The 14,066-nt window shown below is 35.7% G+C and overlaps 1 protein-coding gene across 1 annotated transcript; it reads left to right on the forward strand.

The window, feature by feature from the left end:
- The first annotated feature begins 6,145 nt into the window (after positions 1–6,145).
- LOC141714389 (putative steroid-binding protein 3) lies at positions 6,146–7,014 on the forward strand. The gene is made up of 2 exons (XM_074517909.1): positions 6,146–6,149; positions 6,353–7,014. Exons 1-2 carry the CDS (start codon positions 6,146–6,148, stop codon positions 6,691–6,693), a joined length of 345 nt encoding a protein of 114 aa, XP_074374010.1. The 3' UTR covers positions 6,694–7,014.
- Positions 7,015–14,066: the final 7,052 nt, after the last annotated feature.

Consider the following 14,066-nt stretch of genomic DNA (forward strand, 5'->3'; position numbering starts at 1 on the left):
TTGGCGTTGCCGGATGGAAAAGGAGATTTTGTGATTTGTATTGACACTTCACACAAGGAATTAGGGTGCGTTCTTATACAACACGGCAAGGTAATCGCGTACGCGTCAAGACAATTAAGGGAATATGAAATTTGATATCCCACCCATGATCTTGGGCTCACGAAAATAGTTTTTTTCCTTAAATATTGAAGGCACTACTTGTAGGGAGAGAAGTGCGAGATTTACAAAAACCATGAGAGCTCAAGTATATTTTCACGCAGAATGAGCTCAACATACGCCAGAGTAGGTGGTTAGAGCTAATCAAGGATTACGATTATGAGAATCTTTATCATCCAGGGAAAGCCAATATGGTGGCTAACGCCCTTAGTAGAAAGGAGAGACTCAAGATGATAATGTCTTTGGGAAAGTTGATAAGAGATTTTGAGAAAATGGAAATAAAAGTGAAGGTAACCGGAGCCGGTACTGAAAAGCTGTTTGAGATTTTAATGCAGCCCGAATTATTGGAAAAGAACATACGGTGCCAAGAAAAAGTGATGAATGAAGGCAGAGAGCCAACAAATAGAGAAGAGATTAATACCAAGAAAGATGATAAGGGAATAATGAGGTATTCCTACAGAATTTGGGTTCCAAATGTTCAAAAACTTAAGGACGGGATCTTGAATGAAAGCCATAAGTCGAGGAATAAGATTTAGGGCAAACCCTGAATATGATAGTCAGGGAGGTCGCCATCAAGAAAGAAGGAACCCATAACATAATGAGATGGAAAACAAGGATTTTAACGTATAAGATAACCCCGATTATGGGAGAAGGATGAAACATATCATATTGAGAAAATAGAAGTCGAGCAAGATAGGGAGAACCAGGACGGTACTCCTATGGGGAAATTCATGGACCTGCCTAAACAAAACTTATACTTTTATCCCCAACCACCACCCTGAGAAAACAATGTGGCGGGAAATTCTTTCAGGACTTTAAGTCGCTAAGCTCTCAGAGTTCCAAGGAACGAGCTGACCCGGTCGAGACAAGAGCTTGGCTAAAGGAAATAGAGGAATCATTTATGATTTTATATGATCGATGAAGTGCAAAAGACTGTTTTTGCCACTTACCTTCCTAAGAGAGAGGCCACCCGCTGGTGGAAGGCTAAGGAAGATAGAGAGAAAGTGTAGAAGTTTTAAAACCAGGCCAGAGGCGGACAAGTATGATGAATCATGAATCTAGGTTGTGAAAGTCGTCAAGGTTCGTATGAAGGACACGAATCCAGATTGACGGGATGTTTGAAATCAATGCTTATGTTGTGTTGGTTCATGAAATGGTTGTAATAGAAACGAAAATAAAAGACTGAAAGGGGAAGGAGTATAAATGGATATAAAGGAAATAAAGTTGAGAAGAGATAAGGGAGTTAGGTATGTGAAACCCTAAGAAACCCGAGAAATAAATATAGAGAAGTGTGTCATCATCAGCGCGATGGTGACTGATCATGAGATAAAGTCAAGGGTTGAAGGCGTAAGTGATACATATAATTAATCCCCTTTAAGTTGAGAGTATTCGATGAAACTTTGAGATAGACCGATGGATTAATAAGGAAAAATGGATGGACTGAGGAGATAGGATAACAAGAAATTAGGAAAATGGGACGAAGGAAGTGACCTTCAGGAATATGAAGTGTATGTAAGACCTGTGACTTGATGCCCAAACGGGAGACACCAAGTATAGAAGATATCTCAACATTGAGATGACTGTTGAGATAAATGACAAAAGTAAATGAGGATTTAGTAAAAAGAAGTTCACGTTGAACACGAACAATATCTTCCAGAACATCCAGGTTATCATTACCAAATCAGGCAAGAAAAGCGGATAACCGTTGTTATCTTTTGGAGGCCATATGGATTGACCGCAGTTTGAATAAGGATGCTATTGTGAAATTAGGTATAGACTATTGAGGTGGGAATGATTGAATAAGTTACCCTTATCAGGGATGTATGACTTGATTTATCCATGGAAGGATGTAAGTACCTTTTCAAAGGTGGAATTAAGGATAACACCTCGATAAATTGAGATGAACCATGGGGGGAATGCATAAAGGTTGGCATTTCACCCTTAATAGGGACATTATGAGTTTGGGTGGTACGGAATGAAGGACTAAGGCAACAACAACCTTTAAAGATCAGTGGAAGAAGTTTTCAGAACTATATAGACAATGGTTCTAGTATTAGTAAATGGTATCTTGATATGCCATGTACCTAGGGAGTACATGATGAAGTATTTAAGGATAACCTTAGAGGTTTTACAAGGAGAAAGGTAATATTCAAAGTTCTCAAGAATAGAAATTTTGATAAAGGAAATATGACGTAGTAATAATAATGCCAAATGGGGCACATGTTAAACCATGAGAAAGTATAGATTGAATCAATGAAGGTCAAGATTGGTAAAAACAAGAAGGACCCAAGATAAGAGACGTCCTAAGTATGATCGAGAGTCAGTCGTGACAATGTTAACCTCTAAAGACCGAGGCAATAACTTATGAAAAAATGGTGATATTTTTCTTTACTAACCAGAACTTAAGAAAAACATCTTCACACAAGCAGTGATTGGAAATGAGGTAGAAAATTTAGTTGTAGATCGTTCAAAAGACATTGATTATAAGGAACTTTTACTATCAGGAAAGGCCAATGAGGTGGCCGACACTCTAAGTGTAAGAGAGCAATTATAGGCGCTCATGCCAGAGGAATACAGTAATGATGGTTAAAGCCGTGAATGTGGTATTCTTGTGTGAAAGATTGACATTCCTTCTGATGATTGTGCGATACTCAACCGTAATAGTAGTTTGGTAAAGATTTAATTCATGTAATCGTCGTGAGCGGGCTATCTATCTTAGAAGGTCCTATCTTGAGATAAGCCAGGACCATGTTACGAAAGGACTAAATGAACCTTTGAGCTTCATGTCTCCTAATATAGACATATGATTATTGATGGTATTAACTTGCTATCGTTGCTTGGATTGAATCTCTTCTGCAATTTTATCTTCTTTGAGTCTTACAGACGTCATGTCAGGAGATGTCCTTCATGCACAAATGGTGATTATGCTACCTCCTTAGAAGATTTCGATACGGCAGGTATGGACTCCGTATGATTAGTTATTAAGATTCCAAGGAAAACGAATTACTACAGTAGGTCAGCGGTGGACCATAGTAATGCAACAATGGTTCTGCGAGTAATGAGTTGATTACAACCGTGAGAGTTGTATTGGAATTGATGTTGAGATTGAGTACAACTAATCGGGTCGTGGTGATGTATAAGTTATTAATGATAGACCAACTAAGCCGAACATTTACCTATGATATATGTATTCCTTCTTATCGATAAAGAGTAGTATTACTCTACGAAGAAGGTTGCGGTATAGAAATGGATTCTAGTAACGATGAGGTCTAGAATGAAATCCCAGATTCGATTTTCGCTATCGAGGGAGTTTCAAGGGTGATTGTGTATAAGTTCGAGCAAGAGCATGGGTCCATAGAATGATGGACGGAATAGCAAAAATATTTAGGCATGTGAAATGCGATGCTATAATACTTAATGTTGATATATAACATATATGTTTTGTTCTCCTATGAGAAACCTCTATAGTTCAGAGGTAGATTCCAAGCCAGATATTTTGTGGTAGTATTTTTATTATATAATACTCTTAAATTCGTTCTTTTCTCTCTTTTTCATTTTGGATAAGCTGAGAAGAAGAACCCTTCCAGAAGGGGAGGTATTTCCAAATGACTATCTTTCTGTGTGATAGTAGCCTAGTAGGATACCATATGTTGTTTAATTGCTTGTCAAGTACTAGAGGCTGGCCACCTTCTGTACTAACTATGCGATATAACAAGTTTTCATAATCATAGTGATCTCTCAATAAATTCTTTTACTTCTATATGATTGATCAAGCTTCCAAAGATAGAAGCAGCTAGAAAAGGAGTACTATAAGTGCGTTGTATCCGAATTCGAAACGTGTTCCTGGTACTAAGGTCGACGAAATCAATAGAAGGTTATAGAACGCTAGAAAGTAATAGTATAGCCAGAATGGTATTATGAAGGGAAGATAGTAACGCTTACCGACTGGAAAAGAGTGGGTATTGAGAAGCAAAAGCTATAATGCTAGAAGCTATGGTGAGAGTCTGTGCAATAGACTTGAAAGAAATTTAAAATGATCACTTAACGCAGATTGAGTTTTCTTACAAAAATAGATCGTATGTCAGTATCGAGATGTCGCCTTATGAGTTCCTTGAGGGAAGACAATGTCGATCTCCCTTATGTTAGGATGGAGTTGTAAAGCGCAAGGTGCTCGGAACAGCAGTGGTCCAAAGGACCAAGGATATAATACATCTAATCAGAGGATGGCTGGTAGTAGCCCAAGATGGATATAAGAAGTATGCTGATTAGAAAACGAAAGGACAAAGAGTATGAAGTAGGGAACCTAGTATTGTTAAAGGTATTCCCTTGGAGAGGATTAATGAGGTTCGGAAAGAAAGGAAAGCTAAGTCCACGATTTGTTGGACCCTTAGCTATATTAAGATGTATTGGGAAGCTGTCAAATGAACTAGCCCTACCCCCGAACCTGCAACAAGTCCATAACATGTTCCACATATCAATATTAAGGAAGTATAATCCAAATGTCAGACATATTGGGGAATACGAGCACATAAACATGTAACCAGGCTAGACCTATATGGAGCAAATAGTGAGGGTTATAAAAAAAAGAACACGTGCTTAGGAACATGGTTATCAAACTAGTTAGAGTTTGGTGGTAGAACCACAATGTGGGAAAATTGACTTGATAGTTAGAAAGTGCAATGCTAGAAAATTATCCCCAACTGTTTTCTATCGGATTCCGGGACGGAATCCTTTTAAGGAGGGGAGACTGTAATAACCCCAATTTTTGGAAATTTTTGAAACCCTGATGAATAATAACTTTTGCTGACTATGCTGATTTAGGAAAATTATCAGACCACGCTATATAGGAGTACTGTTATGAAAATTCTAAGATCGTATTAGTATTCCATAAAGTAAATGAGTGTATGTAAAGGTCGTTAGAATTCGAATCCGGACACTTTGATTTTTCTCGAAAATCCACCATATACCGAAAGAATTGATTATAAGGTAACATGATTAAAAGGATTTAAATTCAAGGATTATAAGAGAGGATCATAAAAAGAATATAAAATATTGAGAAAGGTTTAGGGGAACCCAAGTAATAAGATCCCGGATATGATCCCTCAAACGACGAGCGAGAACGAAAGTTAAGCGAACCGTATAACAGATAAACGGTCATTAGCCAAGTAATTAAGGGTTAATCAAAGAGGTTAGTGGATGATGATGTCATCACACCACAAGGAGAAGGCATGTGTTAAAAAGATGACACAAGCATGGTGACATAAGCATGACAAGGAGTTTTGATTTGTTGGTTGATTTATAGCCAAGTAAAACTTACCATGGTAAAAATCTAAAAGTAGCCAAGCTAAAAGAAAGAGAAGCAACCAACCAAAATCATAAAACACAAAAATTAGAAGTTGACTTTTGCTTCCAAGAACAAAAGCTCTCGGCCAAAACAATACCAGCAACTTCAAACTGTTATATCTCCTTCAATACTCACTCAAATGTTGTGTTCTATAGCTCGTTGGAAAGGTATTGAGATGTCCTACAACTCTTGTTCACAAGTCTTGTCCAAATAAGCATGGTAAGACCCTAATTTTTATAGTTATTTCAATCGTACTTTTAGAAACTTCAAAACCTAACTTTGTGTTCTTGATTTCTTTGAAAAGATCAAGCTTGTAGGAGGTTAGATTAAGACTCCCTAAGGCTTCCTAGCTACTTAACACCTGCCAAGGAAGGTATAAACTTCAGATCCTAGCTTTTACTTTATTTGTTAGTAAGTTTAATGGTTGGTTTTGTGAAATGAGAAGAATGGATTGTGATTATTAGTAGTTTGGTTTGATTTGGAAGTGTTTCGGTAATTGAAGCTTGATTATAGTTCATAGGTCTTGATTGTGGTTATTTGAGTTGAAAAACTTGGAGGTTATGGACTGATGTGGTATGGTTTAGGTGAAATTTTGTTGTATTGATGGTTATGAGTTGGTTGGTGGTTAATTGGAGTGGTATGAACATGGGTAATCGCATAAACATAGCCGTCGTTAGAGGTGGCCAACCGTGCGGGTTGGGCGGTTCGGGCCGGGTTGGAAGCGGGTTGGAACCGGAAAAATTGAACACTTAACCGGCACTGGGAGGCGAACGAACCGGGCCGGGCTGGGCTGAGCTGACATACCGTAAACCGTATTCGGCTCGCGGGTTGGCGGGTTCACGGGTTGAACAGGCGGTTCGCGGGTTGGGGGTTCGCGGGTTGGGGGTTCGCGGGAGATCTCAATTGGTGAGCTAAAACAATACGATGGCACAAACCCATCAAAACCCATATACATAGCTATAAAGGGTCGTATCTTCGACGTCACAACCGGCAATTCTTTCTACGGTCCGGGAGGTTCTTACTCCATGTTTGCCGGCAAAGATGCAACAAGGGCTCTTGCTAAAATGAGCAAAAATGAAGAAGATGTTATTGCTTCTGTTGATGGCCTCACTGATAAAGAACTCGGCGTTCTTTCTGATTGGGAAAAGAAGTTTGAAGCTAAGTACCCTGTCGTTGGCCGTGTAGTGTCTTGATTCTATATTTACATATGTGTGTGTGTGTCTATGTTCATGTTTGATGCTTTATAATGATTGATAATTGTGTTGTGTTTGGATTATAAGATGGGTTTCATGTATGGGATGTTGTATGTGCGGGCCGTGCGGGTCGTGCGGGCTGTGCGGGTTGCACAGTTCGTGCGGCTCACGCGGGCTTCGCCTGTGCGGGTCGTGCGGGTTAGTGCCGGTTCCGGTTTTTTAAAATTAAATTCGTATTCGGTTCGCTTATTTCGGCGGGTTGTGCGGGTTTGAACCGGCCCGAATCGGGCCGAATATTTTACGGTTTCCTCACGAGCCGGTCCCGAATGTGCGGTTCGAACCCGCACGTTTGGCCACCTCTAGCCGTCGTAATGCCCGTTTTCATTCAACTGCTTGTTTTAGTGTTGGGGACATAAATCTAACTGACTAATCTGTAACTTTGCCAATTTTAGCTAGATCGTGTCGTAAGCTTCATTTTGATATGTGGTTCTCTTGAATCTGATGTACGGTTTAGGAGAAACGACCGTTTTAAGTAACGGCATTTCGCGAACGAACCAGTACCCCTTGCCTTACTTTGAAACCTTGGTTAAGGTCCTTAAGTGATTAATTGGAGTATGAAACAATTATTTAAGGTTAATGGGTCAGTTGGTAGAGTATTCGCGAAAGTGTCGCCTTAAAATTCATAACGGTTAATTTTATAAAAATGGTGGAGCCGAGGTTACTCGAGCGACTTATGTGAATCGTTAAGCGCAAAAGCGAACGTTAGGATCCAATTGGTTAAAGTCTAGTTTCTTAAGCGACTGTGATTTAATTCCGACTTATGTTGTTGTTCATATATTGGAGCATGTTGTAATGGTATATATATGCATGTTGTGAAATCTTGATATTCTATTATCAATTCAAATGCTTATAAACTGGATAATACTTATGCTATAGATAAACAGTAGTCGCATATACCCTTAGTATAGGGGACCCAAAGGTGAACATATTTCTAAACCGGGAGTCGATGTTCCCGAGTATAATATATATATATATATATTTATATATATATACATAGTTTTCTATAACTATTAATCGAATAAGGTATATTCAATAGTTTTGAATAATAATCAAACTTATTTTCTATTATTCAAATAAAGATCGTACTTTCGTATAAGTATATCTTTGTTATTATTATTCATTTCAAATATGAGTTTTTAAAACTTCTACTTCATTTATTTTTATAAAGATTATCCTTTATGAGAATATTATTTAAATAATAATATTCAGATATTTTCCAACATATTGGGACTGATTTATTTTATTAAATCAACATTACTCCAAACATTCTTAAAAATGTTTTCGAGTCTTCAAAATGATATTAAAAGTTAGAGCGGATCCCAAAACTCGTTTTCAAATTTAAGATCTTCCTTTCGAAGGGGACGTGAATACTCGCTCAAAAATCTTAGGGATCCGGCTCTGTGGTGTATTTTATATTCGCAACGAGGTTGCTGTTTTAAGAAAACAATTTGATTACTTGCCCAACGTTCTGGAAGTAAGTCCATCTAATTGAGTCGTCATAAGCGACAGGTCGGGGTACGGTCAATGAAGGTGTAAGAGGTTGGGTGAAAGTCCATCCACGTGTGAGTGGCCGGGTAACGGTATAGTGCGAGGTTACTTATTGGTATCTTTGCCTGATCAGCAAGATATCGGGTTTATGCCAAAATTCTCTTCGTTCCAAATTCATCGGGTATTATAACTCTGTTTATATAGGTGTATATATATATATCGGGAATTAATGAAGTATCTAGTAACTTCATTTCTTTAAATGATATTTCAAAGATTGAATCTATTCAAGTCTTATCTCGTAGTCCCATCTATGTGATGAACTTTTGAAACTGATTATACCTTGAACGGTGGTAGTTCAAGTAGTATTCGGAAAAGATTTAAGTATATTGGAGTATCTTGTAACTTCATCTTTTTAACGTATATCTAGTAAATGATTATCTTATGTATGACAAAGATTTTCAGAAAAACGTTGAGACAAGGTTGGATATATGAGATCACCTTGCAACGATATTTTTATACAGTTATAGACTGGAACTCTGTGTATATTATGCATGGAAGAGGATTTCAAAGATTTTGAAAAATATATATACATATATACTGATTATTTTGCGACTTGGTCGCGTTAAGATATCAAACTTGGTTCATTTTTTCTTGACCAAGACTTTCATGAGTACTATGAGAATGTTAATATATTGTAAAGTATTATACATATTATTTCGGTGGGCTTGTTGCTCACCCTTGATTTCTTCTTTCATTACACAACCACAAATAGACAAGATGAACAGGACCAAGCTCTCAGCTCGTGAGCGGATAGGAAACATTCCGCAGTTTCCTGTAGGCGTTGATGCCGCTGTAGCTGAGGTAGGAACTACCAATAGGCTAGGCTTTCAACTTTTGATGTACGAGACTTATGTATATATACGAATTGTAGTAATGGAAAAGATTATGTAAATCTATTCAGAAACTCTTTTGAGGTGTAATGACTTATAATTGTGGAATAAAATGACTTGTGTTATTTTTGGTATTCATCTCTGAGACTATAACTTGTGGTGTGTGTATATTGTGGGGTCACAGTACGCAGTAGTTATTTGTTTATTAAGATTGAGTATTATTAAGGGAAATGGAACTTGTGACAACCCGGATCCCCGACCCCGGATTTGGGGGTGTTACAGGTGCCTATTCAGCTTCTATCTCTTTTGTGGATGTCTGGTATAATGGTACTCGTGCAACGAAAGTTGGCGTTTATCAGTTTCGTGTTGTCTGATTAGTGTCATCACCATTGCATGCTAAGGTTAAGAACAATAAGGCTATTAAATGAAGTACTTAATGAAGTTAGAATCCCATGTCTGTCATATATATTAATCAGTCAATCTTATTCTCGTAGTTATAATAGTTTGCGTAATTCTTAGTTATAAACAACCTCACTTTGTTATCGTCTTAGTATTGAATAATAACCATACATTGTTGCTTAAGTGTATGAGTTGATTAGTTAACCAATATAGTCTCTGTGGGATCGAATCTGATTTATATCTTATACTATTTGCGAACTTGTATACTTGCGTGTAATATTAGCGCGTGTTTAGCGACTAACGAACGCGTCCAGGGAAGTAGGACGCGTCCACCATGGTGGAGGTATCTAACAATTGTGGTCTTTTAGCAATGAAGGTTGGAGCACACGCCCAGAGGTTTAGGACACGTCCTGTCTCTATGGAATGTTATGAGATGTAGTTGCTGAAAAAACTATACAGGCTTCATGAAGGTCAAGACGCACCCAATATCTTAGGACGCGTCCTATGTGTGGTAAATGCATCCTCAAGGGTGAGCTCAAGACAAAGCATGCATGGAAAGGAGCAATGTAGGGTTATTTTTTACTAACATATTTATTGTAGGTACTCTTTGAAGAATTCCCTCCTTGAGACGGTCAAGGAGGGGGATGTCTGTGAAAAGCTAGAAGGCCTTCAGGGGTATGCCTGATGATTGAAGGTCTCCTCCTATATTCAACGGGTGTCCTCATTAGGAATGCGGGGTTAACTTTGGTGTGTGCTTTGAGAAATCTGTTCTTATATTCAATAGGTGTCCTTGTTGGAGAATTTTGGAGTCATCCTGCACTTTGTACCCAAGAGCTTGGGATCACCTGTCTTGCTATCTGGTGGGTTATCCTCATTCGGGGGACAGGGATGCATCTGGCATTTGGGGTGAACCATGGCTATACCTGCGTCCGTAAATCAAGGGAGATAGCTGTAGCGGAATGTTATCCTTACGCAGGGAGATGCACTATCCGTGAAGTCCTACAATTACGGAAGAGCCTTGGGCCTTCGCGGTTGGGCCTCATAGTTGGACATTCCTAAAGATAGCGGAAGATGAATTCTGGATGGGCTTCTACCGGGCCTAGGAATAAGAAGTCTAAGCCCATTAGATTTCTTGTTCCCCAAGAACTACGTCAGGCTTGATTTCTATATAAAGGGTACGTAGGCACATTGAGAGGGGTAAGATGTTGAGAGCTGATAAGGAAGCCACCACTTACTCTGATCAATCTCAGTCTAAAACAACCACAAACCACCACACACTGCTTAATTTTCTGGTGAAGAACCACCGTCATAGATCTTAATTTCGGCGAGTAACCTTAAACTTTGTTGTTACCAGATTCCTCCATCAACAAATTAATTATTGGTCAAACTACTACCGAGATAATTTTCGATAATCCAAAAATATCAAAATTATAGATATGATATTGTTGCAATATGATTCATTTATCCTAATTAACCTTGTAATTTTTCTGAACAAAATTAGCAATGTATATCGTCGAAAGTTTAAGGATAATGCTGGAAAAGAACTCATGTTCAATAATTAATATCATAATAAATGATAATAATATTGACCCGAAGAGTACAAATTTTGATGTCATTGATGTATACGACTCAAATCCAAATATCTCATCACCATTACATGCATGATTTTTATCAACTATTATTTTAAATTTCTCAAAAGTAAGAGTATAACATGACACACATGTAATATACTTATTATCTTATTATTACATTTTTTATAAATAACTCCCTCTATTTTTTAATATGTCGTTTGACTTTCTTGCACACAATTCTAAGTTCTTTGACTGCATAGATAAAATAAAATTTTAAATTTTTTTGTAAATTAAAGTTTTAGTTATATATTTTTACTCACAAAAAGAAAAAATTTGAAAACTATTATTCTAACTATGCGGTTAAAGCACTTAGAAGTGTGTGAACAAAAGTCAGACTTCATATAAAAAATAGAGGGAGTATTATGTAACTCATATTATATATTTTCTTATAATATTTATCATGTCTAAACACATAATTGATATATAATATAACATGGTTGATTTGTCAAATTCTGAGGATACATCTGGATCTTTTTAAGTCATCCTCGAAGAAGATAGAAATGGTAATTTGAACTGATTTCTAATACTCCATTTTCCTTACCTTCGTAATAATTAAAGTTTTAATAAATTTTGCACCATTTTATTAATTTTGGTGTTTTTCAATGTTGTTGCCGTAGAAATGGTTAAGTTATCCTACCCAATTGTAAATTTTGAAAGATATTTGACTAACATGATTTTATTTCATTTGTAATAATGAAAAACACGCATATTCACATTTCAATTTGTTCCTTCCAGCTATCAACCATAATTTATTTTCTTTCTAAATATATTCGGAAAGTCCGTATTGACTGGTATTGACATTGATATTACAATTAAGTTACAGTTTTTTCACCGTCTTTTATTCTGAAGATAATTATATGAATGTTAATTACCTATATTTTTGCTATCGTTATACATCTTAGTATTATGACAACTATAAACTTTAAATGGATTATCCACGGATCATATAAAAAGTAAAAAATTCATCTGAATCTAAATATGAATATTGAACATAAGGTAAAAGTTATCTAACAATTTATAATATATAGAATATAAAACTTGATTAATGTTATTCATTCGTACATTGCGAATGATCAAAAATAGTTTGTTCATTATTAGTCGCAAGAAAACTTGACACCGGTTTTTTTCTCCTTTCACATTATAAGTATTACTGAACAAAAGAACTTGAAGCATATAATTGCTCCAGACAAAATTAATGTCTTACCATTCTATGCATCATGATTTACGCTAGTTTGTAAATTTTGTGTGTCTTGTAATAAAAAACAAAGAAACGATTGTTAACCTAAATCTTATAATGTAACAAACCATTGTCTTTCCACTAAAAAATTCTCAAACATTATAACCCTAAAAGAATTTTTGTGTCAAACAATATTAACACTATGTATTTTAAACCAAATTCATCTATTATCTATTATCTATTATATATATAATAGAGCAACTAAGGGTTTGATGAGACCTTTTATTCCTATTAAAATTACTTAAGTACCCCTCATAATTACATGTTAATAATTATTTCATTTAATATGCATGTATTAGTTGCATCAAACTTAATATGCATGTATTAATTAGTATGACTCATGATTACATATATTTATTACTACTTCATTATCTAACATTAAGAATTTATCAATATATATATATATGTATATATTTATCTTGTTATGATAATACGAGAAACTATTATAATAAAGTATCGTTGTCATAAAACAGTGAAAACTAAATATAAACGAAGATCATACTGAAAATTTTAAGGGTAAATGTGATGTACTACTAAAAAATTTCAAACGTATTTTGACATAACAAATATAGAACTTACATTTCTATAAGAAAAATATTTGCACAAACTCGAGAATCATTAATATTACGACACATACTTCCCATTCATGAAATCATTGGTCTCACAACATATACTTCTGTCAAGATCAACAATCATGTAACTCACTTATCACACCTTTAAATACATTAGTTATTTTTAAAAAAAACAATTCATTCGCATTTTCAACATGTGTGGTGAAAAGGCTGACAATCGATATAGTAAATATTGCAAACCCACAATTATAACATGATATTGTCAAACAATTATGAATGTTCATGCTCGATGGCACCAATTGTAGAATTCCAAAATTCAAAACACTTCAAAGTACATAATTTATGAATATTATACATCTGTTATTCGATCCAAAATTACAAAAATTATAATCTCACAACATAACATATACTTTATTTATGTAATATGAACGTGGTCCATACGCGAGTTTAGAAAACGTTTGTGCCTCACACACATTATTAAATATATAAACTGAAGAAGCTCATACTTACAATAGTGGTCATTACACACACAAAACTTACTTCTCAAAAGTCATAACATGCTATATATATATATATCCATTTACCTAGCATCTATACAAGTTTTAAAAGTATTTTAGAATAGAGCATGCCCGTGCCTCGCACGGGCTACAAAGCTAGTTATACATAAACCTACAAATCATAGATTGACATTTCATGTATTTTACTATAAAAATACAAATTAGACATGTATTTAGTGACTAACCATTACATAGATATAAATTTCATTATAGATGAATCACATTGGACGATCAATAGTAACGTATACATACACATACATACACAAATAATCATCATGAAAACAAATAAATACTTTATATATTATGCTAGGACTATTGCTAACAAAAGGAAGAAAAAAATGGCTAACTATATTAGTTTAAATTCAAATTACCCTTGATTATACAAAATTCGTTGCAAATTTCAGAATCACAATTTAAAGTCGTCGGCATACAAAGTGGGATTAGGACATCATGGTATTTCAAGAACTGTAGCGTTATGCGGTATATAATGTATAACTAAATCTATACCTTTTTATTACCATCCTATTAAGTTATATTAA

The sequence above is a fragment of the Apium graveolens genome, chromosome 3 (assembly GCF_009905375.1).
Source record: "Apium graveolens cultivar Ventura chromosome 3, ASM990537v1, whole genome shotgun sequence".
NCBI lineage: Eukaryota > Viridiplantae > Streptophyta > Magnoliopsida > Apiales > Apiaceae > Apium > Apium graveolens.